Raw genomic sequence first — 26,028 nt, forward strand, 5'->3', positions numbered from 1 at the left:
AAACATGCTAGTCTGGGGCCAGTTTACCACATCTGGCACAGGGTGTCTTGAATCTGTGCAGGGTATTGCAAGACTGTGAAGGTATTATATTGAGAAATGTGTTACCCAGTGTCAAAAAGCTTGGTCTCAGTTTCAGGTCATGGGTCTTGCAACAGGATAATGACCCAAAACACGCAGCTAAAAACAGCCAAGAATGCAAAGAGCAAAACATTGGACTATTCTGAAGTGGCCTTCGATGAGCCTTGATATAAATCATATTGAACATCTGTGGAAGGAGCTGAAACATGCCATCTGGAAAAAGCACCCTTCAAACCTGAGACAACTGAAGAGGTTTGCTTATGAAGAGTGGGCCAAAATACCTGCTGAGAGGTGCAGAAGTCTAATTGAAAGTTACAAAAATCGTTTGATTGCCTCAAAAGTTTGTGCAGCAAAATATTAAGGTAAGGCTATCATCATTTTTCTCCAGGCCTGTTTCATTAGTTTTTGTTTTTGTTAAATAATTGTTGAACAACAATTCAACAGCAATGTCTAATTTTCATTTGTTAATTTTCATTAGATTTTTGTTTATGATTACATTTGTCAGATTCAAGATATTCCTGTGAGCACTGAGGGTTTTTCTTTAATTAACAGAGGGTACTAGCAATTTTGTCCACGTGTGTAAATTGCATTGAAGTTCAATCACGATGCTTACCACCATGTGTTTGCATTTATAGACCCAGGTGGGCGAGTTCCTGGGTGAGAACATAAAGTTGAACAAAGAGGTGATGTACTCCTACGTTGACCAGCTGGACTTCTGTGGGCGGGACTTTGTCTCGGCCCTCAGAGCCTTTTTGGAAGGATTCAGATTGCCGGGGGAAGCCCAGAAGATTGACAGGCTGATGGAGAAGTTTGCTGCCCGTTACCTCGAGTGCAACCAGGGGTGAGGCCGCTACAGTACATGAGAATAATGTCCTGGGGCCTCACTTATCAATGCTGCGTACGCACAAAATGGGGCCTGAAAAATACGTACGCAGGTTCCTGCGCACAGTTATGTGACCTTTCAAAAAAACTTGATCGGTAAAAGTGCGCACAAATCCAGAAACTCTAATCCTCCCGGAGGCCAAGGCACCTTTTGAAGACAAGAAAATATAGCGACGCATGAGATTATTTGCCACCTCATGCGTCGCTATATTTCCTTGTCATGCCATGCCTCTCACACATCCACTTTCAATATCACATGTTAATTATGGATTATATTTTGCTCTTTGTGTATGACTTTGTTATTGTGTTGTCTGTCCTTTTTTTAATAATGATACTCCTCATACCTTTAAAATTACCCGGTTGGGGATAAATAAAGTAAATAAAGACTTATTGAGCGATCGATTGAGATTGATATGATGCAAATTTAAATTGGCATCTGACGATGGGGCACAATTATTTATTTGCATCTAATGAAGTGGGACCATTTTTTTCCCGAAGGTCCTCCCCGTTGAACTCATTGCATTTACTGCAGCAGTGGTGACTTCCTGCCACTCACTGAGTTTCCTTTTCTTTTTTGTGGCACTTCAAAAGCCAGTGTCCTCGCTGATAAGCACGTCAACTTCTGTCTCAGAGAAATGTATTTTTTTCCAATTTGGCTGGCTGCGTCCTACCAGCGCTCAGCGACCATTACTTCCAACTGGAATAAACAAAAGACACATTAAACCACTTCGTTTATTTGTTCATGTGTTGTATTTTTTTTTTTTGCAATTAAAGATATAACCGTGCTTTTCCGGTTCTGTCTCTCAGCCATGTTGCTGTCTCGATTTGCACATTACGCCACCACACTTGGGGAAAAAAAAGCCCTCAATTTTATCATTAGTTCTATATGATTAAAATGTGGTAAACTGGCGTAATTTTCTCTCTTCTCCTCGAAAATAGTAAACATATTTATATTAAGTAAATATTTAGGACTTTTTTCAGTGTAGTAGCAGTAGCGCCGTTGATGGGCCGCAACACCCCCCCTGCCCCCTACAGATGGGCGTGTGTGTGTACATATGATTTGATCGGCTTTTGCTCGGACCCATTCTCAGCTTTTGTGCGTACGTACACTTTTAGTAAGAATCCTGCACACGTTTTGATTGGTGAGGCCCCTGATTTTGTCACTAGTATGTAGATAATTGTTGCTTTGTTTTGTTTTTATTTTGCAGACAAACTTTGTTTGCCAGTGCAGATACAGCTTATGTGCTGGCCTACTCCATCATCATGCTCACCACAGACCTGCATAGTCCTCAGGTAAGAACAAGGATGCTCTTGTATGCTCCGCATAGTGTGCTGCTAAGTTAAATGCTGCATTAAGGTCCAAAAGCCACGTGTAAAGAAACAAGCAAGATTGATTCATGTTTTTAAGTGGTGGCCTGTCGGCTTTTTCTGAATTATTATTATGGGGCGCTGTGTTAATTAAGAGGGGAAGATCCAGTTAGCAGGGCAATGAAAACACTAGAGAAAACAAAAATGGCTCTCAGTAGTGCACAGACCTCCACCAAGGGCATACAATCCTAATTTGGATCATCACTGAATTGTACATCGTCGGACATATACCGACCTCCTGCTTTATGGCTGAATTTTATCAATGGCCGTCACATTATTCGCTGGGGAATTACGATGACAAAAAAATGCCCTGTCTTTTAGTGTTGCATGGAATTGTTTAGAAAATCATTGGAAATCACAATGCTATGGGGCTTTTTTTCCCTCGCCAATTAAGAGATAAAAAACCCTAACTGTAGAAAGATGAGTTTATCCAATGACATTTAGTAAATATAAGTGACTTTTCTTGCTAGTATCTCAATCAAAAATTATCCCAAATACGCCCTGCGGTTGTACACAACATACCCGTAATGTGCTTAAAGCATTTTAGGCATTTTTTTCCTTTGTTAATCTGGTTACGGTTGACTTTATCTTCACATTTAGAGTCACTGTTGTTCATGTATTTAGGTGAAGAACAAGATGACAAAGGAGCAGTACATCAAGATGAACCGCGGAATTAACGACAGTAAGGATCTGCCTGAAGAGTATTTATCCTCCATATATGATGAGATTGCCGGCAAGAAGATAGCTATGAAGGAGAGCAAAGAGTTCTCAGTCACACCCAAGTCGACCAAGCAGAGTGAGTATTTTTTTCTGGATCAGTGTGCCACGTCTTTTCTTTTTATCCACCTTGGCATCTCACGTTTCTCTCACTTGAGGTGTAGCCAGCGAGAAGCAGCGTCGCCTGCTGTACAACATGGAGATGGAGCAGATGGCCAAGACTGCTAAAGCTCTGATGGAGGCGGTCAGCCACGCTCAGTCCCCCTTCTTCAGCGCTACACACCTGGAGCATGTCCGGCCAATGTTCAAGGTCTGGGAGTTGGTATACTCGAGCCTTGTGCGCTCACTGACATGGATACAGTTAGGGCATGAAGTATTTGGACAGAGTTTGTACAATGTTTGCCCCCATACACCACAACAATTTATTTGAAATAAAACTAATCAAAAAGTGATAGAGGGGGAAACTTTAATAAATATGGCGTTTATCATTCAGCATTTCCTGCCATTTTACCTCTATTTCTAAGGGTTCAACGGCCTGAAGTCTGTAGCCCATGGTCATAACCAAATTGTGAGTTTCCTCCAGGATGTTTTGTCAAGCCTTCACTTGCTGCTGGTTTTTTGATATTGCTGCCTTGATTTTTGTCTTCAGCAAGAGAAAAGCATGCTCTATTGTCTTAAGGTCAGTTTCCTGACATGGCCACCTTAATTTAGATAATGTAGATAGATCCATCCATTTTATATACTGCTTATCCTCATTACGGTTGCAGGAGTGCTGCAGCCTATCCCAGCTGACTTGGGGGAAGATGTGGGGTGCACCCTGGACTGTGATTGCCAGCCAATCGCAGGGCACTTATTGACAAACACACTACCGTTTGCATTCACATTCACACCTACGGACAATTTAGTGTTCAATTAATCTAACATGCATGTTTTTGGAATGTGGGAGGAAACTAGAGTAACCAGAGAAATCCCATATACAGTGAGAACATACAAACTTCACACAGGAAGGCTGGAGCCCTGATTCGAACCCTAACCTCAGAACTGCAAAGGTGGATGTGGTAACCACACGCCCACTGTGCCACACTTTAATCTTCTATACTTCACAGTTTATCTTGTCACATCATCGATAAACATCAGTAAGCCTGTTTCATTAGCAGTTATACAAGCCATAACAGGCCAAAGCACTGCCTCCGCCAGGTATGAAACATATGTGGTATGCTTTGGATCATGAGCTGTTCCTTTGCTTCTCCATACTTCTCCCATCATTCTCATACAAGTTGACATTGATCCAAAGCGTCCAATTCCAGGACATTTCCAGAGCTTACAAAGTCTAATTTGAATATATCCTGTCTTTGAATGTTGCCCAGTGAAAATGCACCTAATTATAAAGCTTCTGTATTTACTTTTATCCAGACATCTCTTGTTTGATTTGGACAATTCTCTGCTTGAATTGTCTTGATGTTTACATTCAAACAAGAAAAAAGCATTCAGCTATCATCCACTGTAGGTGTTTTACTGTGAGAATAACAGGAATATTATTCAATGGCCAGTCTGTGGCCTGATGTCGTCAATAGTGCATGCTTTTCACTCAAGTCAAGACATAAGTGAAGGGTGCTCTCGTGAAGGCCTGGTAACATTGTTCAGTTCAAAACCATTTAAGTTTCCCCCTCCCCCCATGGTCTCTCAATATCGCAGATTTTCACCAAATGCAGGTGGGTATAAAACATATCCCCACCATATTTTTGTGAAGCCTCTTAAATGAAAGCTTAAAGTCCATACTTAAATTCTTTATTGCATATTCTTTTATGCTTTTACTTTTATGCTTCACTGTGCCTGCAGTCCATTTAGCCTTGCTGAAACACCTATCCTGGAAAACCTGGAAAATGATTGACCAATTTTCCAGTAATGGAAATCATAAAATGCCAAAATAAAATGTCCAGTGGTCCCAGGTATGCCGTTGTTAGTGTGTCTCTTTTTTGTTTCTGGCGTCTAGCCTCCAATATTAATTATATACAGCATTGGTGAAAACTCATTTAGGAAGTGCTGATGACAAACCTGCTCACACTAATAAGTAAACAGAAGTGGTCTACAACACCCCTTACTCTTCGGCTATAGTCCACTGAAACAAGTTTTTTTTTTGTTTATTTAATGAAAATATGAATCATACTTTTATCATTTAAAAAATATATGACAGGATTTCACATGCAAGAAAAAAACCCAAAACAGCACATCTTTCAAATGAAATGTTTGAGGGGAAGAAGATTAAACATGGACCCTACCTCGGTAAATGTACTAAATGCAAATCACAGCTACAGAGAACACTTCTGGAATGGATGAATGTAATTAATATGAATGAATGCAATGCATGATGTAGTAGCTTTTCTGTCATATTGTAGACCCTGAAAATATTTGAAAGAAGAGTGGGAATGCAGAAAAAGTTAATGGTGGAAATTTTGATCAGTTTTGTAAGGTTTTGAAAGAGGTTTGTGCATAGTTCTAAGCGGATTTGAAAGTGAGCAACTATTTTCAACTTCCAGCTGGCGTGGACCCCTTTATTGGCAGCATTCAGTGTGGGCCTTCAGGACTGTGATGACCCAGAGGTGGCCTCACTGTGTCTGGAGGGCATTCGGTGTGCCATCAGGATTGCCTGTATCTTCAGCATGCAGGTATACATTGCTCCTGTGCTCTTTGATTTAAACTGGCAATCGTCTATTTTTATTTTTTTTTGTGGAGTCATTCCTCTTTGGGAGTAACCGACCTCCTGGCCCATGTGTAGCTGGAGCGAGACGCCTATGTGCAGGCCCTGGCCAGATTCACCCTGCTGACAGCCAGCTCCAGCATCACTGAGATGAAGCAGAAGAACATTGACACCATCAAGACTCTCATCACTGTAGCACATACAGATGGAAACTACCTGGGCAACTCCTGGCACGAGGTCAGTCAATCTGTGCCCTTTCTGGTGATTATCCTTCATGGTATATTTAATATTATTCCCATCAGAATTGTAATAAAAACATCCTCGTAATAGATCCTGAGGTGTATTAGTCAACTGGAACTAGCTCAATTGATTGGCACTGGGGTGAAGACGCGCTACATATCAGGGGTGGTTCGAGACAAGGAAGCCAGCATCAAGGGCTTACCCTCTGGCACAGAGGAATTCATGCCCCTTGGACTGGGTAGGTAACACTAACGGAAAATCTACAGGAAAGTCTTATACTTCTACTATATACTCATGGCTATATTACATCAGCATACATAAAAACTGACTTTTGTAAGCTTAGTAAAGAACAGGCAATGACAAGTCACTCATAGACAGGGCTGGGCGATTAACCGATTAATTTGTTTATACAGAGGTACCTTGACTCATGGTTTCCCCAATTTATGAACTGTGTCTTATTCAGGGTTGGCACTGGGTCATGAAACTTCTTAGCCAATGTGGCTAAACGGTATAAAAATCTGCTAGCCGCACTTGTGAGTAGTTAGCCACAACATCACATCATCGCCACACTTATCCAGTCCACGTCACTGGGAAGCCGATGAATTGATATGATTAACATCTTTATTTTACTATTGAATTGTAAAAAAGAAAAAGTTCATCACAATAGAATATTGACTTATTGATTTAACTTCATGCCTTTTCAAAATGTAATACTGTATAATGATGCTCCTGCCAGTAGCAGTAGCAATGCTGTCAGTGACAGCCGAGTATAGAGATAAAGTGGGGAGTGACACAAGTGATGCTTTTCATCACTAAGACGTGTATAAAACCAGTTCAAATGGTTAACTATATTAAAAATTAATTCATGTTCTTATCAGTTACAGTAAAAGTGTTGCGATTATTCACTTGTTATTTAATAATCCTCAAGAAGGATCTTAATGAGTTAATCTAGTTCCGGAAATAGGACAATTTTCTCAAATTCAAACTTTTTAGTTGAAGGTAAACAACATTTTTTGGTAATAAATATTAGTAGGCTAACTTTAGCTGTCAGATAATTATAGCAGGTTTCCAAAGCAGGACAAAGTGCCCTAGAATACATAATTCATTTTTTGTCAAAATTGAACCAAAATATAATACTTCAGTTCATGTAACTGTTGGATGTGTGTGTGTGTGTGTGTGACTGTTTGCTTTGAGCCCCCAAATGACTAGCTACGGCCCAAGGCTGAGTCAGCGCCGCCACCGTTCGGCATGACAACCAAACTGGGATTAGGGGATCGTGTCTTGATGAAGAAGGCACCTAGCTAGCTGCAAGAACTAATGTGAATTGCAGGACACGTTGACCAGCAACACTTCAAACGTACATAGTGGTAATATGTCGCCAAGCGACATTGGGTATTCCCTGATGCGCTACTGGTGGAAAGCCCCTGAGCCTGTTTGTTTAGCCAGCATTAGCTAGACGGCAGATTGAAGCATTTTACAAAGCAGTGGAAAAACTAAACCACTAAGACCGTTCACACACGGCAGAATAAGCGGGCTCAGTTCAGCTTTTATAAGGAAGAGCTTTTGACACGGACGATTTTGATTTGCCAGCGTGGCTAACATGGGCAATATTTGCATCGCCACATCCTGTTTCAATTAGCCATTGGCAAAGTGGCGAATGGGCAGCGCGAACATTGCTTATGTTTTTGATTGCTTTGTGTTACGAGCAAAAATTTTTGTTACAAGCAAGCTTCAAGTACGTCGCCACTTAGTGAACTGAAAGAAAAAGGAGAGCCTGAATGGGCCAGGACAGTCAAACACACAAATACAAAATGAGAAACTCCCGGAAACCTATTTTTTGCGAGTGTGAAAGTTATGTACAGTACATTTTGATTGTCTCGTTGCTACATCATGCAACTGTGATTACAAATTTTGACTCGCTGCACAACCAGTAGCCAACTATTCGGCCACTTATGAAAACAGTTGCAGAATCTGCGATAGTTATGTCGGGTTCGGCCATATCGCTCGGTATGCGGCAGCCTTAACTTACCGATTTGGTCACTTTTCTGACCCCTGTCACGACTATTTTTCAAAAAGCAACTAGCAACTTTAATTCCCACCATGAAACAGACAACATAAGCGGAATCATTTCCACACGTTTTGCATATGACAGTAAAGTAGCTAGGTGGATGGCAAACAAAGAGACAGTTGTGCAAAACATTGCCAAAGACATGGTGCCCATTTATATATTGTAAGAGCAGTCATTTATCAACATGTTGGAAACGTTTGACCAGATGTATGTGCTTCCAAGCTGCAAATATTTTGCTGAAGTCGCCATTCCTCACCTGTGCAACTTTACATACGACAAGTGCCTGAAAGAGTTAGAGGGGGTGTGGTGTTACTCTTCGACGACGAGACATATAGACCAGCAGTGCCATGCAGTTTGACGGCTCATTTTATTGTTTAAGGATTGTGTTCACATACATGTTTTGACAAAAGTCCCATTTTTCCACACTTATTTTTACAATATCTGTTAAGAAAAAATATGTATTTCTTTTGTTGCTGTGTAAGTTGATGCAAGTTAATACCGGGAAAAAATAGCCGAAAAAAAATAAAAAATACTGTTTCAAAGTTTTTGGGCATCAAGAGAAATAAAGCAAATCTGAGGGAAGAAAAAACCAAGAACATGAACAATGTCACTGCATTTTCTTTTAGTGAAGGGGAAACAATTATCAAAATTACAATTTTATTTTAAGGCCATATCGTCCAGCCCTACAGACACAGCACATTGTTGTTTGTTGTCCTATAATTGGATTCCCATTCAAATTCACACATTTTCCCACATGGAATTACTTGGTTCTATGACGTGGCTAGGTTTCATGAATATTGCCCTGATTATCTCTGTGTAATTTAAGATTACATGTCATAGGCAGCTTCCATCGCCAATGTTTAATGGCTACTGTTGACAAATCCAGACGATTGAAAATGTTAAAAGTTGTCATGGTGGTATGTTAAATGTGTTGCAGGTAACCTGGTGGGAAATCAGGACAAGCGTCAGATGGCTCACCTCCAGGAGTCCGTGGGAGAGACCAGCTCTCAGAGTGTTGTCGTAGCTGTGGACAGGTGAGCCATAGCCCTTACATGATTACAATTGTAGAGCTGCTAATTCATTCCCTTAAACTTGCACACTTTTTTGGGGCAATTGCAGGATCTTCACTGGTTCTACCAGACTGGATGGAAATGCGATTGGTGAGTGAGCCCGCCCTTTCGTCTCTTGAGACCACTTCCAAAGCTGGACAAGTTGCTCATCCGCTTTTCTGCTAATTCATCTTCCTACAGTGGACTTTGTGAGGTGGTTGTGCGCCGTTTCCATGGACGAGCTGGCCTCGGCACATCAGCCCAGGATGTTCAGTCTGCAGAAGATAGTGGAGATCTCCTACTACAACATGAACCGAATCAGGCTGCAGTGGTCTCGAATCTGGCAGGTCATAGGGGACCACTTCAATAAGGTCAGTGGGTTCAGAGGCGGTAGAGCCTTATATAACCCCTGGCAAAAATTATGGAATCACCGCTCCTGGAGGATGATCATTTAAGTGTTTAATTTTGGGAAAAAGACAAATCACGGAAGTTCCACAAATTTTTTTAATTCAAAATACCACCCTTCTGGCTTTAAAAAAACACACAAAAAAAGCAAGAAAGAAAATTGTTGCAGTCATTCACAATATTTTTTTTAAACAAGTAGAGAAAAAAAATATGGATTGCTCAATTCTGAAGAAGAAATTACAGAATCATGAAAAACAAATAAAGGAAAAACTTACCTACACTAAACCATTAGTACTTTGTTACACGGCCTCTGGATTTTATAACAGCTTGCAGTCTCTGAGGCATGGCCTTAACCAGTAACAGACAGTATTCTTCATCAATCTGGCTCCAACTTCCTCTGATTGCTGTTACCAGCTCAGCTTTGCAGGATGGAGCCTTATCAATGACCGTTTTCTATAATCGCCACCACAATTTTTCGATTGGCTTGAGAGCTGGACTATTTGCAGGCCATGACATTGACATTGTGTCTTTCTTGAAGGAAGGTTTTTGCACTATGGCAAATTTGGAAAATGAAAATGCTCCTGTAGAAAATGGAGGGGTTATAATTCCGAGGTTTTCATAGGTTGATTTAATTTTAAAGTGCAATACCGATACTATATTTTCTGTTCCAAATACCTGTGACTCATTTTTGTGCCTTAAAATATAGTCACTGTTATTATGCACACATGTAGATGACATACTGAAGAAAAAAAGTAAAAGTTTTTTTGTTGTTGTTTTAACAAAACAGTCATTAAATCTAAAGATTGTCTAATGTACTTTTGTTTTGCATTAAAACAGAGGGGAAAATTATTATTGTTATTATTATTGTATTAAGATTTTAGTGGTGCGGCCCCTTTGACATCAAATTAGGCTGTGTGTTGCTTCTGAACTACAATGATTTTGGCATCCCTGCTTTAGCGGTTTCTTCTAGTTCGGTCGCAGACGTTGACTCCAGTTTCCACCAATTTGTATCTAATTTGTTTTGTTGTAAATTTTCTTTTTTTAATAATAATAATAATAATAATAATAATAATGCATTACACTTATATAGCGCTTTCATAGACACTCAGAGATGCTTTTAAGACATATTGCTTTAGGTTTTCTAGCTTGATGCTTTGAGGTCTTCCTTGGTCTACCAGGACGCTTCCCTTTTGCACCCTTCCATTTTGTTTGTAATTGGTCCAGATTTTAGACACTGCTGACTGGTAACAACCGTCTTTTGCAACATTCCGTAATGTTTTGTGAGCATTCTTATATAACTGCTGACTAATTATCAGATTCAATCTGATGTAGGTGTGTTTTAGAACAGAAAATTACAAGCAGATTCCATAATTTTTTTTTGCTTCAAAACTGAGCGATTAATAGTTTCTATGGTCCTTCATAGGCTCATTTTGGGCATTGTATTGTGCAGTTGGATGTTTAATGACAAGAGATTTTGATATGGTGCTGCTGTTTTATGGTGCATAGTTAATGTCAAAGTACTCTTTTTCACCTCTGAGTCTTTTGACTCCCTCCTAATAAAATGCCAATGGACCAAAAAAATAAGAATGTGTGTAACAAAAATACCTGTACTATTGAATTAAAAACTGAAATTCTGCACTGGAGTCAGTTATTTTATCACTACAAAGATGAACTGCCAATACATTTGTGTCTCCCTGATGATCAAAAAAATAGATTTGCTTTTACTCTGAGACACAATGAAAACTGATCCGTTTTCTTTTTGGCTATGCCTGCTCTTTAGCATTCATCAACATGGCACGTTGGCTATGGTTTCTTACTCTTAAACCGTTTAAAGAAGCCAAACTCATTCAAAGTAATCAGTCTGGAAAAGAAGCGTCATCCCTTTTGTGTGTCTGTCTTAGGTTGGCTGTAACCCCAATGAGGATGTAGCCATATTTGCAGTGGACTCACTGAGGCAACTCTCCATGAAATTCTTGGAAAAAGGAGAGTTAGCAAATTTCCGCTTTCAGAAAGACTTCCTTAGGCCTTTTGAGCACATCATGAAGAAAAACCGGTAAAGAGCATTGTAATATGTCTGTGAAGTAATATTTGTTTCCCGTATTGTCTTTATTGATCCATGGGCATTCTTTTGGGTATTGTCCCACAGGTCTCCCACTATCAGAGACATGGTGATCCGGTGTGTGGCACAGATGGTCAACTCCCAAGCGGCCAACATCCGTTCGGGCTGGAAGAACATCTTCTCTGTATTTCACCAGGCAGCATCTGATCATGACGAGTCTATAGTGGAGCTCGCCTTTCAGACCAGTGGCCACATTGTTGGTGAGTTTCTCCAATTCGGTCTGACATCCTAAACCACTAGCCCTTTTCACACACAGCCCTGTAGGGAATTTGGTGCATCTAAGGTGTAACGATAGAGTCGGCGTTGATTCGTTCGCATGTGCCCTTCAGAAAGCTCAATGACGTGAAACATTGCCATGTAGGTCTGCAATGGACAATTATTTTAATAATCGATTAATCTGTCTTTAAAAAAAAATATATATATTTGAAATTTCCTTCCTTTTATTCAAAGACAGGACATTTCAAATTCGCAGTGCAGAAAAGTGCAGGAAACGGTTGCTGCATGAATATCCCTGAGTTGTTAAAGTAAGAAATTATGATTTAAAAAAAAAAAAAACTAAATGTTGAGGTTGAATAGCTTTACAATAAGCCATGTACCAACACACAAAAACATACAAATGTTTGTTTTACAATATCTATTTAAAAATATTATTTTCATCATTTGTCACTACACAGTCAGTCTCCTCAGACTCAACAGCCACATCAAGATTTTCACGTGTTCCCGTCACCTCACCACCGTCTCTCTGTGACTCTAGCAGCGAAACAATCACATTCTCACTCTTGACCTCTTATGCATTCCATTTTGACCTTACATATGAGAAGTTAAATCGACAAAAGCACTTGATTTCAAAACCTACCTCTTATCTCATCATGCTCCTCCTTTTCGGAATCTATAAACGGTGGCAACAATCACTTATTCCTGAGTTTGCTTGGTGACAGTTAACGATAACTTAGCGGCAGTTTAGCATGGCTTAGCTGTCTTCTCCTGTTAAATACTCCTCGTCCTAGGGTGGAATTGTAGCTTATTCGTCTCTATTGCATGCTCTATTGAGTACATCATTCACAACTAAACATGCTGAAAACAACAGTAATGAAGGAGAACAAAGTTGTCCTGTATTTCTCAACATGTGACTGTGGCTCCATGGTAAGGAGACAAATTTTATTCAGAAGACAGAGGGCAGCAACAAAAACAAAACTGAAGCAAAGTGGAGACTGTGGAAGGTTTTCTCAGACACCAGTGGAAATGCTACCTGTTAGGAGCTCCTTTTGTGTCAATCGAGAGTAGAGACAAGTAGGTCGTGTTTAGTATGTGTGTGTTCTAAACTGACAGGGAGAAAGGTTGACGGTTTCCCGAACATTTTTCTAACGCTTTCCTTTTGCCCGTATCCACTCTTCCTTCCATCAGTGAATACATTCCGGGAGCACTTTGCTGCTGCAATCGATTCCTTCCAAGATGCGGTGAAGTGCCTGTCCGAGTTTGTGTGCAATGCAGCTTTTCCCGACACCAGCATGGAGGCCATCCGACTCATCCGTCACTGCGCCAAATATGTCTCGGAAAGGCCACAGGTAGGCTTCATGATTTGCACAACTCTGTGTGGAAGTCCATCATATGTACTACTGTCTTTGCGTTTTATGCAGGCGCTGAGGGAATACACCAGCGATGACATGAATGTAGCCCCTGGGGATCGGGTTTGGGTTCGGGGCTGGTTCCCCATCCTATTTGAGCTGTCTTGTATCATCAACCGCTGCAAGTTGGATGTGCGGACCAGGTATGAGCTAATGAGCCCCGCTCATACATTTTCCGCACCGCTTACCCTCACTAGGATCGCTGGGGTGCTGGGGCCTCTCCCAGCTGACTCTTGGCGAGAGGCGGGGTACACCCTGAACTGGCCGCCAGCCAATTCCAGGGCATATATAAACAAACAACCATTCACACTCACATTTACACCTACAGGCAATTTAGAGTTTTCAATTAACCTACCATGCATGTTCTTGGGGTGTGGGAGCAAACCGGAGTATCCGGAGAAAACCCACGTGGGCACGGGGAGAACATGCACACATCACACAGGAGAGGCCGGGTTTGAACCCGGGTCCTCAGAACTGTGAGGCAGATGTGCTAACCAATCGTCTACCGTGCCGCCTTGGGCTGGACAATTAATCAAAATTTTATTGTGATTCCGAAAACATCATAATCAAAGAAAAACGATTGTGCCGGATGGCATGATGTGTGTATGCAAGTTCCTGTGTTGTAAAAGCACCATTAATGCACCTACGGTATTGCAGCAAGTGTGTGATGCATGTTATTCTGCCCTCCCTGAATATGCGTTACACTGTTTATACACACCCCATTTGCAGCTTATTGTAAAACTAAACGCACAACAAAAATAATTGCACACATAGTATATTGGATTACAAGCAAGTTTGTTTTAGAACATCACCAGCTTAATGCTAGCACTCAATGGAAAACTATTGACTTGCGAGCAAATATTTGTTTGGACAAATATATTGCTGACAACCAAAATACCTTATAAGAGTATAAGAGCTGATACCTAGCCATTTTCCATAGTTTTTTTTTTTTTTGCTTATGCATGTTAAATAGAATATAAAATATTAAGGTATCAGCTGCATTTTTGTTGTTGTATTCTTCAGGTAATATATCTTCAGTGGTACCAGGGATTAAAATGAATAAGAAATGAAAAAACAAGGGTGGTCTAATCATTTTTTTCCCATGACTGTACTTGTCTATCAATTCAACTTTATTTGTAGAGCACTTTAAAAACAACTACAGCTGCACACAAAGTGCTGTGCATGATATAAAAATCGAACATGTAAAACAGTTATACATAAGAGTTTAAAATTTATCGCAGTATTCAAATGAATAAAAACAATAAAATACCAGTTTTAACAGTGCAGGGGTTTTAAGGCGAGTTTTAAAAATGGACAGTGAGGGGACTTGCCTCATGCTCACAGGGAGGTTATTCCAAAGAGAGGGACTGGTAAAAATGCTGTAAAATGTGGTTTTTGTGAAGAAATTAAGTCTTTGGCAAGGTATGATTGACAGTTTTATTAGCTAAGAGGTCCACACGTGCAAAACATCTTATTGAAAATTAAAATGGTAAGAATATTCTGGAACTGTTCGGATTTATTCATAGGTGTATCACAATAAATTCAAATACTGTACGAGAGTTCATTGTATTTCAGCACTGCAATTCCAAAAGTGAAACTCATAAATTATGCAGATTCATTCAACACAAGAAAATACTTTTCAGAAGGCCAATTCAAATCTCATTTTCATTTTAAAATCTTTTTGATTGTGTTATGTAACATTCTAATTTCTCGGAGATGGTGAAATTTGGATATTCATAAGCGAAAATCAACAATAAAAAAAAAAAAAATAATAATTAAAATACTTTACTCTGTGTAGTGAATCTGTTTTTGAATAGAACTACAGAAATACATGTTTTTATAATTTATTGCGATGCACCTGTGTAACGTAACCAACCGTCAAGCAATGTATATCGCTATATCCTTAATAGAGTTCTATCATCAATAGTTAGCAGTAATTAATAACTGGTCATAATTAGCATTTGGAAAGTAAAACAAATGGTTATTGATATACTCACACACACTCAGGAAAATCAATTGTCTTGTATAGTTAGGTTAAAACTGAGTAGATCTTCACAGCATTATTATATGATTATTAAAAAAATATATATTAATTTTTTTATTCATCAAAAATATATATAGTTTTATATATGCCAGCAGCATATAGTGACCGGCAGAAGGATTTATCTTCCATTGGATGCCAAATTGTTTTTTAAATTTAATTGTTCTGGCTGCCACTATACCAGCTGGCATAGATACAACAGCAAATATATATTTCTGAATAATAAAAAAATAGTTGAAATAATGACAATACAATAACGACAATAATAATTAATAACGATGTGAACATACTTTCACTTTTAACCTAACTATACAAGCAAGACACAACTGATTTTCCTAAGAGTCAACGTGTACCGAACCAAAAACCGTGACCACAAAACCGAGATACGAAGCGAACTGTGGATTTTGTGAACCGTTCCACCCCTAATATATACTTGCAGTGCATATAAATGTGTCACTTGGATCAACACAATTTTCAGTAGCGTAAGCGTACAATTATTCCATGACAATTTGTCAAAAAAAAATCACATTTTTAAATTGTAATATTTTATTGGTGTTACAAAATGAATGATAAAAGGCAGACTTTGCCGTACGTGCCAATAAATCGGCAGTAGGTTACCTCCTTTCTGGTTTCCGTTTTGTGCCAACTTTGAAGCATTTATTGTTTGTTCCCGACAGAGGTCTGACAGTCATGTTTGAGATCATGAAGAGTTACGGCCACACCTTCGAGAAACACTGGTGGCACGACCTCTTCCGAATCGTCTTCCGCATTTTCGACAATATGAAGCTCCCGGAGCAGCAGACAGAGGTGGAATGTTTCTCTTTTGGGATCAGGATATAATAGAAAAACCTTAGATAGCCATCTTTTTTGGAGTAAGGCATTACTTAGACCTGATTTGTGTACTTTCAGAAAACTGAGTGGATGACGACAACGTGCAACCATGCGCTGTATGCCATCTGTGACGTGTTCACACAGTTTTATGAGCCTCTCAGTGAGATCCTGCTGTCGGACATCTTCACGCAGCTCCAGTGGTGTGTCCGACAAGGTGGGTGATATACTTCCGATGGCGCAATCACTATTACTACTACTACGATCTTGTTTGATGTGCATCCCTCGTCTGAGACGCACAAAAATTAGCAGGGACGAATAAAGTAAGATCAATCTGCGTCTTAGGACGCAGAGCTATGGCATAAAACGAATCCAGTGTGCTGGAGTATTATATTTTTTAACGAGACTGCTCTAGAGTGCTTCCCATGGGCTCACCACCTGTGGGAGGGGCCATAGGGATCGTTGTAGTGTGTGAGTTGGGTGGTGGCCGAAGGCAGGGACCTTGGCAATCCGATCCCCAGTTACAGAAACTAGCTCTACTGTCGATGTAATTGGCCTCGCTTGTGTTCTGGTACCAGACCTCTTGAGAGGGGTTGGAGTCTCTTCCACTCTGGAGTTGCCCACGGTGAGAGGTGCCGAGCAGGTGGGGATATACTTATTGCCCCCCCGGCTCAGCGTCTGCACATTGGGGTTCACCCCGGTGGACGAGAGGGTAGCGTTCCTCCGCCTTTGGTTGGGGGCAACGGGTCCTAACTGTTGTTTGTGCCTATGTACCAAACAGCAGTTCAGAGTACCCACCCTTTTTGGAGTCCTTGGAGGGGGTGCTGGAGAGCGCTCTCGCCGGGGACTCCAATGCTCACGTGGGCAACGACAGTGAGACCTGGAAGGGCGTGATTGGGAGGAACGGCCCCCCCCTCCGATCAGAACCCGAGCGGTGTTATTGGATTTATGTGCTCATCGTGGATTGTCCATAACGAACACCATGTTCAAGCATAAGGGTGTCCATACATGCACCTACCACCAGGACACCATAGGCCGCAGTTTGATGATCGACTTTGTGGTCGTGTCATCGGACTTGCAGCTGCATGTCTTGGACAATCAGGTGAAGAGAAGGGCAGAGGTGTCAACTGATCACCACCTGGTGGTGTGTTGTTTCTGATAGTGGGGGAAGATGCCAGTCCGACCTTGCAGGCCCAAACGTATTGTGAGGGTCTGCTGGGAACTTCTGGCAGTCTGTTTTTTTTTACTTTTTATCAAAGATATTTTATTTGTTGTTCTACATTAAATGTTCAAAAAAAATTCAATGTTAAAAATTCTTAGAATTAGAATTGTTCTTAAAAAGAATGTACTTGAATTATTGTACTCTCATATCATGATCAGTGGCATAAAAAACATCGATAGTAGTTGTGAAAGTTTTTGGGAAAACATATCATCCTATAAAATTTGATATTGTGACAGGCCTAAGCATGTATATTGAGAGAGAGCAAGAGCAATGGATAACACAAAAATATTTTACAAACAGTATAAAAAAATAGTAACAGTACTAAAAATCTGCAATATAGTGGGACTGTGAAGCAAGAATCGTGATATAGCGGAGGATTACTGTATCTGTATTCTGTGATAAGTTGCAGGGACTTATTGTTTCCATGACATGAGCGTGCCGGGACTCACGTAGTATCAAGTGTAAAATGATCTTTGCTACTATTAACTGTAGTTACAAAAAGGGACAACCTATCAGAAATTAATCTCTGTGATTGAGCAGAGTTGTTTGCCCCAAACATACGTTTTGAAATTATGGCCAAAAAGTTCATGGGACCATAATGCATGTTCCCACCTTTGGGAAACCTTTTTATGGTCCGATGTAACCAAGGTTGAACTTTTTGGCCATAATTCCTGAAGGTATGCCTGGCACCAGAAGAACACCATACCTGCAGTGAAACATGGTGGTCATGCATCATGCTTTGGTATCTTAGATAAGGTGGATGGAGTTATGAAAAGTTCAAATTAGCAGTCAGTGTTAGCACAAAATCTTCAGGCTTCTGCTAGAGAAGCAAAAAAAAAAAAGTCAGGAAAAGCCTTCTGGAATATCTGAAATGTATTTAGTTTAATCAGAGGCATTTCAAATGTGTGTGCTGACTCCCATTTAAAGGTCCCTTATTTTGGCTATTTAGACCTCCATAGTGACTCTCTAACATGAACGTATAAAAGTTTCAATTTCATTTCAAAAACACCTTGGTTTTGTCATGAGTGTCCAGAAAAGGCCCCTCTGATAGCGACTTTTGTTTGACCCAGTTTATTATCTGCTTTGTCCATATTTGGCTAAGACTGACTCCTTTCCTCTGACTGGTTGCCTCAATGTAAAAGACCTACTTGTGAGAGCACACGTGTTATGTTGACAGCGCTGACTCGGGAGCGGAACGGTAGTCGAAGATCTTCGCTAGTGACGTAGATAAGCTTGAGAAATTCGAATGAACTGATTTCACCGCTCTCGACGGAAAAAACATCTGGAACTCAGGAACGCGTGGACGATTTGAATTCATATTTCACGTTTACTGAGGCACCATAGAGACCATATTACATCCCAAATACAGTAGAACCTCGATAAAACTGACCCCAATATAACTGATATCGGATATAACGACCCGTCGGGACTGAACAATGTTTCCAACAATAGTTTTCATTTGTCATTTAAACTGTCGTTGACAAAGTTAGTTCCAGAATGGCCGCTGTTTTTTTTTTTTTACTGGCGCTGTGGCGCAATGCAGGCAGAGAATAGGACTGATGTTTTTCCGGACCACAGATATACAAAAGAAATTGATCCAATTCCAAAAGACATGCCTAGTCCCAAACTGAACACAGGTAAATGATTACTACTGCAATCATTGGACTTTATTTTAATGAGCGCTTGTTTTCCTCTGCAATCCTCATTAATGGAGTCTGGGCTTTTTAACTTTGCACCTATCTTCATATGTCTATTCTATAAACAGGGTTTAGACAGATAGCTTTTGTGCCTTCATGACAAAAACAAACAAACAGTCTTTGCAGTTAGCGTTGTAGCCCCGCCACACACACACACACACACACCCTTGTAATTTTAAGAAAAAGAAGAAGAATCATCTTTTATTGTCATGAACATGCATGCATGCACACAAAATTTGTTCTCTGCATTAAACCACAGCACAGTGAACACATACACGTGTTAGTGGAACACACTGGAGCAGGGGGCAGCTGAAGCGCCCGGGGAGTATTTCGGGGTATCGGTGTCTTGCTCAAGGACACCGCAGCCCTGAGTCCGGGGGATGTTGGCGGATGGTCCGGTCAGGGTCTTGAACCTAGGTCCCCCACGATGGCAGGCGATGACCTTCACCATTGGGCCACGGCTGCCCAATTTTGAGACGATCATACATGATGTCACTCGGGGAAACAACTTTTGGGTTTATTCCCATGAAAAATGTACAGTATCAGCATTGATAATGTTAATGCGTGTAAAAAGAAAAGCTGTAGGTGACTTGTGGCGGGAGGAGTTTACCAGCTTACCAGACTTTACGAGGTAGGTGCGGGCTGGCTAGCTTGCTCACCAGTACTCCATATGAGTTGACGGCACACACATTTAAAATGAATAAGTAGCGGGTCAGCATCAATGCAGGTGCGTGGTGGCCACTGGCTGGCCACAACTCCATACTAGCCTGTCTGTGACGTCCATATGTGGTGCGCATGTACCCGACTTTGCTGTGATAATAGCGTGAATCCTATCTTGAAGAAGCAGTCAATTACGTTGCAGCAGGTAGCCAATCATATTGCAGCGGGTCGCTTTTACCTCAAATGGAACTCATACAGTAACAATGAGTTCTCTCTCTCTCGTCTTTCTCTATCTCTCTCTCGCTCTCTTTCCCTCTCTCTGTCCCTCTCCCTCATTCCGTGAGCGTGCAGGAGGAGGAGACTGCAGTAAAAGAAAAAGCTGACTTTCAACCATTAAAACAGTCACTTGTGCAAGTGCGAGATGAAATTTGTAAGCCCACAAGTTGAAAGTTCGCATATGCGACCAATTTGGTCGCAGTCTCTCTGGCCCTGCTAGGGTGTATTTAAATTGGGTGTTTCTATTTTGCCGATCTCACTTGCGGGAGTGGTCTGGAACGTAATCCCAGCGATGGAGGAGGGATTGCTGTATGGTCATTGTGGCATGGTAATGAAATGTCTAACAGTAGCCGAAGACTTGCATTACACTGTATCGCTCTTTTCCTTCAGACAATGAGCAGCTGGCTCGCTCGGGAACCAACTGCATGGAGAACCTAGTGATTCTCAATGGGGAAAAGTTCAGCCACGAAGTGTGGAACATCACCTGCTCATGCATTATGGAAATCTTCCAGAACACCAGCCCCCAAGTGTACGTCAGCCAGCCACTAAATTCCATTTCCATGAAATAAGTCTCTCTGCTCAGTGCATCGTGGTGTTCTTCCTTCATCAGCTTGTTGACATGGCGACCTGCTGGACAGGAGGACGACACTGCTGACGCTAAGCACTTGGTAAGGACATGAACAAACAAACCTTGAATGTAAATGTGAAACTTAGTGTGTGACATTTAAAGAAAGGGTTGTCAAACTATTTGGATCCAGGGACATATTACGGGAGTATTTATACTAAGAAGCCACTCCTAATCGTAACACCAATTAAACACAACTACCATGAGTACCCCTACATGTCATAGGAATTTAAAAGTTGCCTATTTTCAAGAGAAAAGTCATTTTTAAGATGAGAAATTCATTTTTTTAAGACCCAAAAAAAAGTCTTTTCAAGAAATTTTTTGGGGGATAAAAATGTATAATCTTAGTTTTATTTTTTCAAGATAGTCATAGTGTTATGATTTAAACTCAAAGTTTAATGATGGAAGAAAGTCATTTTAATAAGTGAATTTCAGATTCAGCTTTATTCTTGTAATATTACAGGTTTTGTTTTGGAAAAGACAACTTTATTCTTTCAAAAAAATTGGACTTTTCTCAGTAGAAAAAAAAAAAAGCCTTTTGTTCTAAAGAAACACCTGACTTATTCATGCAGGGATGTCAAGGTTTATGCAATCATACATCATAATCATATAGGGGCTTTTAAGTTGCCCAAAACTAAGGTAGGGAGGAATAATTAGTTTAGTACGTTTATTTTATATGTAGATACCGTATGATACAACAATTTATTGCAAATGTCTTTGAGGACCCCAAGATATGGCTTGTGAACTCGCATGGGTCCGGGATCCTAGTTTGAAAACCACTGATTTAAAGTGTATTTTCAGGATGTTGACTTTGACAGCCAGTCCCAGAGCAGCTATGATCGAGCTCTTTCGGAGAGAGGACACAGCCAAATGTCCAGTGACGACACCTGGAAGGGCAAGTCCAACGCGCGTGAGTACACCACATGCCCAAACGAACGTGGCACATTCCATTTCTTGGTAGAAGCTCCTAAATAGAATGACTTTTACTATTTATAGATTAACCATTTATATAAATTTTCAGGTCAAATATACCTGAAATGTCAAACATTGTCATGTTGTTAGTAGGCTTTACACGATCAGGATTTTTGGGACCGATCAGCGAGTTTAGATAACCGATCACCAATCAGATCACACGATAGAGGAATGCGTCTATTTAAATGACCCGTTCATTTACTTTATATAATTGTGTAACTAATTGCTCCAAAAAAATCCATTTACAATTAATAATGTATATTTGTTCCTCTATTTATGCCAGTGAGGCATAGTGAATAGGCATAGTGGAACGTATTCAACTTTGGAGGGTCCACTGTACTTTTGATTTGTATATGTAATCAGCTTCGTATTGGTACATCACTTTTTTAAATGGACTTTGAATGATATGAAGTGCAATGTATAAATAAAATATTCATTTTGTTAATAATAAGGTATATACTGTTTAATGTTGTTGCTACACTGTCAAAAATTTATTTTATTACAATTTAATATTTCAGATTATATTTGATATTCTATCCCATTGGAAAGTGAGTCTTCGTCCTCATGGGTCAGTGCCGCGTTTCTGTCCTTCCAGGAGTTTCAGACCACAAGTTGTTCGCAGGTCTGCTCATCAAATGTGTGGTACAGTTGGAGCTAATCCAAACCATCGACAACATCGTCTTCTACCCATCGACCAGCAAGAAAGAGGACGCTGAGAACATGGCTGCCGCCCAGGTAGGCGGCGGCACATAAATAGCATGTTGTATGGCATCTGAAAGAAACGATGCAAGTCGAGGATGAACATCTAATTGCTAATTGCATGTACTGTAGATGTGTGCTTTTTTATTTTTTATTTTATTTATTTTTTTGGACAATGACACACTTCAGCCTCTGCATGAACCATAATTGATGTGGAAGTTAAACAGCTAAAATGTGACCAGAGTTTGTATGGGTGCTCTCCAAGATGGAACCAAGCTTAAATTAAATTTTGGATAAAGTGCTTGAATTGTCTGTAAAAATACAAATGAATACTAAAACTAAAACAACGTACAATGTTATTTCTATTTGATTTGTATAAAAAATCAAATCTGTTTTACTTCTTTCTACAAATTTCAACACAATTCCATATATTTTAATGTAATATGGAAGTAGATTCTTACGACATGCACTACAATGCCAAAAGTATTCGCTCACCCGTCCAAATAATCAGAATCAGGTGTTCCAATCAGTACCATGGCCGCAGGTGTATAAAATCAAGCAGACTGTTTTTACAAACATTTGTAAAAGAATGGTTCGCTCTCAGGAACTCAGTGAATTCCAGCCTGGAACTGCGATAGGATGCCACCTGTGCAACAAGTGCAGTCGTGAAATTTCCTCGCTGCTAACTATTCCACAGACTGTTAGCTGTATTACAAGAATGTGGAAGCGTTTGGGAACGACAGCAACTCTGCCATGAAGTGGTAGGCCGGGTAACCTGACGGAGTGGGGTTAGCAGATGCTGAGGCACAGTGCGAAGAGGTCGCCAGCTTTCTGATTTCTGGCCTTCAGATTAGCTCAAGAACAGTGCGGACAGAGCTTCATCGAATGGGTTTCCATGGCCCAGCAGCTGCATCCAAGCCAGACATAACCAAGTGCGATGCAAAGCGTAAAGCACGCTGCCACTGAACTCTAGAGCAGTGGAGATGCGTTCTCTGGAGTGACGAATCACGCATCTCCATCTGGCAATCTGATGGACGACTCTGGGTTTGGTGGTTGCCAGTAGAACTGTACTTCAACCGGTACTGCATTGTGCCAAGTGTAAAGTTTGGTAGAGGGGGGATTAAGGTGTGGGGTTGTTTTTCAGGAGCTGGGCTTGGCCCCTTAGTTCCAGTGAAAGGAACTCTGAATGCTTCAGTACACCAAGAGATTTTGGACAATTCCATGCTCCCAACTTTGTGGGAACAGTTTGGACATGGCCCCTTCCTCTTCAAACATGACTGTGCACCAGTGCACAAGGCAAGTTCCATAAAAACATGGCTGACACAGTCTGGTGTATATGAACTTGACTGGCCTTCACAGAATCCTGAACTCAACCCAATAGAACACCTTTGGGATGAATTAGAGTGGAGACCTAGGGCCAGGCCTCATCCAGAGGGAAAACTACAATTCTTGTAAGTATTTAATAAAATATTGATGCCAGCTGTAATGCGCAGGAAGAGGGATTAAGCTTTTTCCGAAGGCATTCACCATTTGGAAATGACAGCCATTTTATGTAGATCACGTCTATTGAGCATCAAACTAATATAATCAGTATAACTCTTTTTACTTCTTGGATGAACACATGGATTTGATTTGTCCACTGACAATGTGGTATCAGTGATTTTGTTGGCCTGTCAGTTGCGCGGTGTTTAACTGAGGTTCTCCTTTCAGCGAGACGCTCTGGAAGAGGCGTTAGCCGGCGGAGGTGGTCCGGTTTCGGATCAGGGGATGTATAGACACATGACCACCGGTCACCTCTTCAAGCTGCTGGACTGTCTGCTTGAGTCGCACACCTTCGCCAAGGACTTCAACTCCAATAATGAGCAAAGGACGAGCCTCTGGAGGGCAGGTACGTCAAAGCTCCCATTGCGACACATAAAGTATAAAGTGATGCAAACACTGATGTCTCTGAGGGGGGGGAAGAAGATAGTTTCTCTAAAAATTGATGGTATCTTCATTTATGAGTGCTCCAATTTGCATGTTTTTTGAGTTCTAAGCAGTCACTTGGTCGATTTTGCTGTGTTGCTAGCCAATATTCGAGGACAATGTCCCGGACATGCTTTAGCAATACAACTGTACCGGGCGTGTTAAGAATGATCTCTACATAAAGCCTATGGGTGTGTCCAATATGGTGTTGACAGGCTTCAAAGGGAAATCCAAGCCCAACTTGTTGAAGCAGGAAACCAGCAGCCTCGCCTGCAGCCTGAGGATTCTCTTCAGGATGTACTCTGATCTCCAGCTGCGTGACTCGTGGCCTGACATCCAAACACGTCTGCTACTGTGAGTACAACAGCCTGGACCTCTTTGTGGTCAACTATAAAGCCATTGTTTTTTTCCTTGTCCTTAAAGGCCACCTTTAACAATGAAGTGTCTATCCTTTAGGATTAAGCGGTGTGACGTACTAGAGGGAAAAAGACATCCCAAGAAGGAACAGCTTTACAGTGAAACATTTAAATTAACATCCTAATGGCCAATGGCTGAGCACAGAGAACAAAAACCTGCTTAGGACTCGAACGCATCAACTATTAGTCTTTATGTTCTATCATATATGCTGAATATTATGATAAATAGGTCATAATTATGTGAATCATGTCAAAATATAGCGGAAATAAAGTCATATATGTAAGACAAATCGCAATTTTACTGAAACCTTTTATTCTTGAAATACAACCCCAATTCCAATGAAGTTGGGACGTTGTGTTAAACAAATAAAAACAGAACACAATAATTTGCAAATCATGTTCAACCTATATTTAATTGAATACACAACAAAGACAAGATATTTAATGTTCAAACTGATAAACTTTATTGTTTTTAGCAAATAATCATTAACTTAGAATTTTATGGCTGCAACACGTTCCAAAAAAGCTGGGACAGGTGGCAAAAAACACTGAGAAAGTTGAAGAATGCTCATTAAACACCTGTTTGGAACATCCCACAGGTGAACAGGCTAATTGGGAACAGGTGGGTGCCATGATTGGGTATAAAAGGAGCTTCCCTGAATTGATCAGTCATTCACAAGCAAAGATGGGGCGAGGTTGACCTCTTTGTGAACAAGTGCATGAGAAAATAGTCGAACAGTTTAAGGACAATGTTCCTCAATGTACAATTGCAAGGAATTTAGGGATTACATCATCTACCGTCCATGATATCATCAAAAGGTTCAGAGAATCTGGAGAAATCACTGCATGTAAGCGGCAAGGCCGAAAACCAACATTGAATGCCCGTGACCTTCGATCCCTCAGGCGGCACTGCATCAAAAACCGACATCTATGTGGAAAGGATATCACCACATGGGCTCAGGAACACTTCAGAAACCCAATGTCAGTAAATACAGTTCGGCGCTACATCCGTAAGTGCAACTTGAAACTCTACTATGCAAAGCAAAAGCTATGTATCAACAACAGCCAGAAACGCTGCCGGCTTCTCTGGGCCCGAGCTCATCTAAGATGGACTGATGCAAAGTAGAAAAGTGTTCTGTTGCCCGACGAGTCCACATTTCAAATTGTTTTTGGAAATTGTGGACGTCGTGGCCTCCGAGCCAAAGAGGAAAAGAACCATCCGGACTGTTATGGACGCAAAGTTCAAAAGCCAGCATCTGTGATGGTATGGGGCTGTGTTAGTGCCAATGGCATGGGTAACTTACACATTTCACCATTAATGGTGAAAGGTACATACAAGTTTTGGAGAAACATATGCTGCCAACCAAGCAACGTCTTT

At 40.7% G+C, this 26,028-nt stretch overlaps 1 protein-coding gene across 2 annotated transcripts in view; it reads left to right on the top strand.

The window, feature by feature from the left end:
* The window catches only part of arfgef2 (ADP-ribosylation factor guanine nucleotide-exchange factor 2 (brefeldin A-inhibited)), a 75,339-nt gene that overhangs the window by 46,352 nt on the left and 2,959 nt on the right, over positions 1 to 26,028 (top strand). Inside the window, exons 16-37 of one of the 2 annotated variants that reach the window (XM_061789151.1) lie at positions 714 to 919; positions 2,169 to 2,253; positions 2,953 to 3,124; positions 3,204 to 3,355; positions 5,583 to 5,711; positions 5,822 to 5,980; positions 6,074 to 6,221; positions 8,989 to 9,085; positions 9,171 to 9,211; positions 9,302 to 9,471; positions 11,407 to 11,558; positions 11,652 to 11,824; positions 13,029 to 13,189; positions 13,262 to 13,392; positions 15,968 to 16,097; positions 16,200 to 16,335; positions 20,364 to 20,502; positions 20,584 to 20,641; positions 21,400 to 21,508; positions 22,166 to 22,305; positions 23,980 to 24,157; positions 24,450 to 24,588. In XM_061789151.1, coding sequence (XP_061645135.1) covers positions 714 to 919; positions 2,169 to 2,253; positions 2,953 to 3,124; positions 3,204 to 3,355; positions 5,583 to 5,711; positions 5,822 to 5,980; positions 6,074 to 6,221; positions 8,989 to 9,085; positions 9,171 to 9,211; positions 9,302 to 9,471; positions 11,407 to 11,558; positions 11,652 to 11,824; positions 13,029 to 13,189; positions 13,262 to 13,392; positions 15,968 to 16,097; positions 16,200 to 16,335; positions 20,364 to 20,502; positions 20,584 to 20,641; positions 21,400 to 21,508; positions 22,166 to 22,305; positions 23,980 to 24,157; positions 24,450 to 24,588 — 3,005 coding nt within the window. The remainder of the gene's footprint in view (positions 1 to 713; positions 920 to 2,168; positions 2,254 to 2,952; positions 3,125 to 3,203; positions 3,356 to 5,582; positions 5,712 to 5,821; positions 5,981 to 6,073; positions 6,222 to 8,988; positions 9,086 to 9,170; positions 9,212 to 9,301; positions 9,472 to 11,406; positions 11,559 to 11,651; positions 11,825 to 13,028; positions 13,190 to 13,261; positions 13,393 to 15,967; positions 16,098 to 16,199; positions 16,336 to 20,363; positions 20,503 to 20,583; positions 20,642 to 21,399; positions 21,509 to 22,165; positions 22,306 to 23,979; positions 24,158 to 24,449; positions 24,589 to 26,028) is intronic. The other variant, XM_061789154.1, reaches the window with a different exon arrangement.

Source organism: Phyllopteryx taeniolatus, chromosome 1, assembly GCF_024500385.1.
Source record: "Phyllopteryx taeniolatus isolate TA_2022b chromosome 1, UOR_Ptae_1.2, whole genome shotgun sequence".
In the NCBI taxonomy this organism is placed as follows: Eukaryota; Metazoa; Chordata; class Actinopteri; order Syngnathiformes; family Syngnathidae; genus Phyllopteryx; species Phyllopteryx taeniolatus.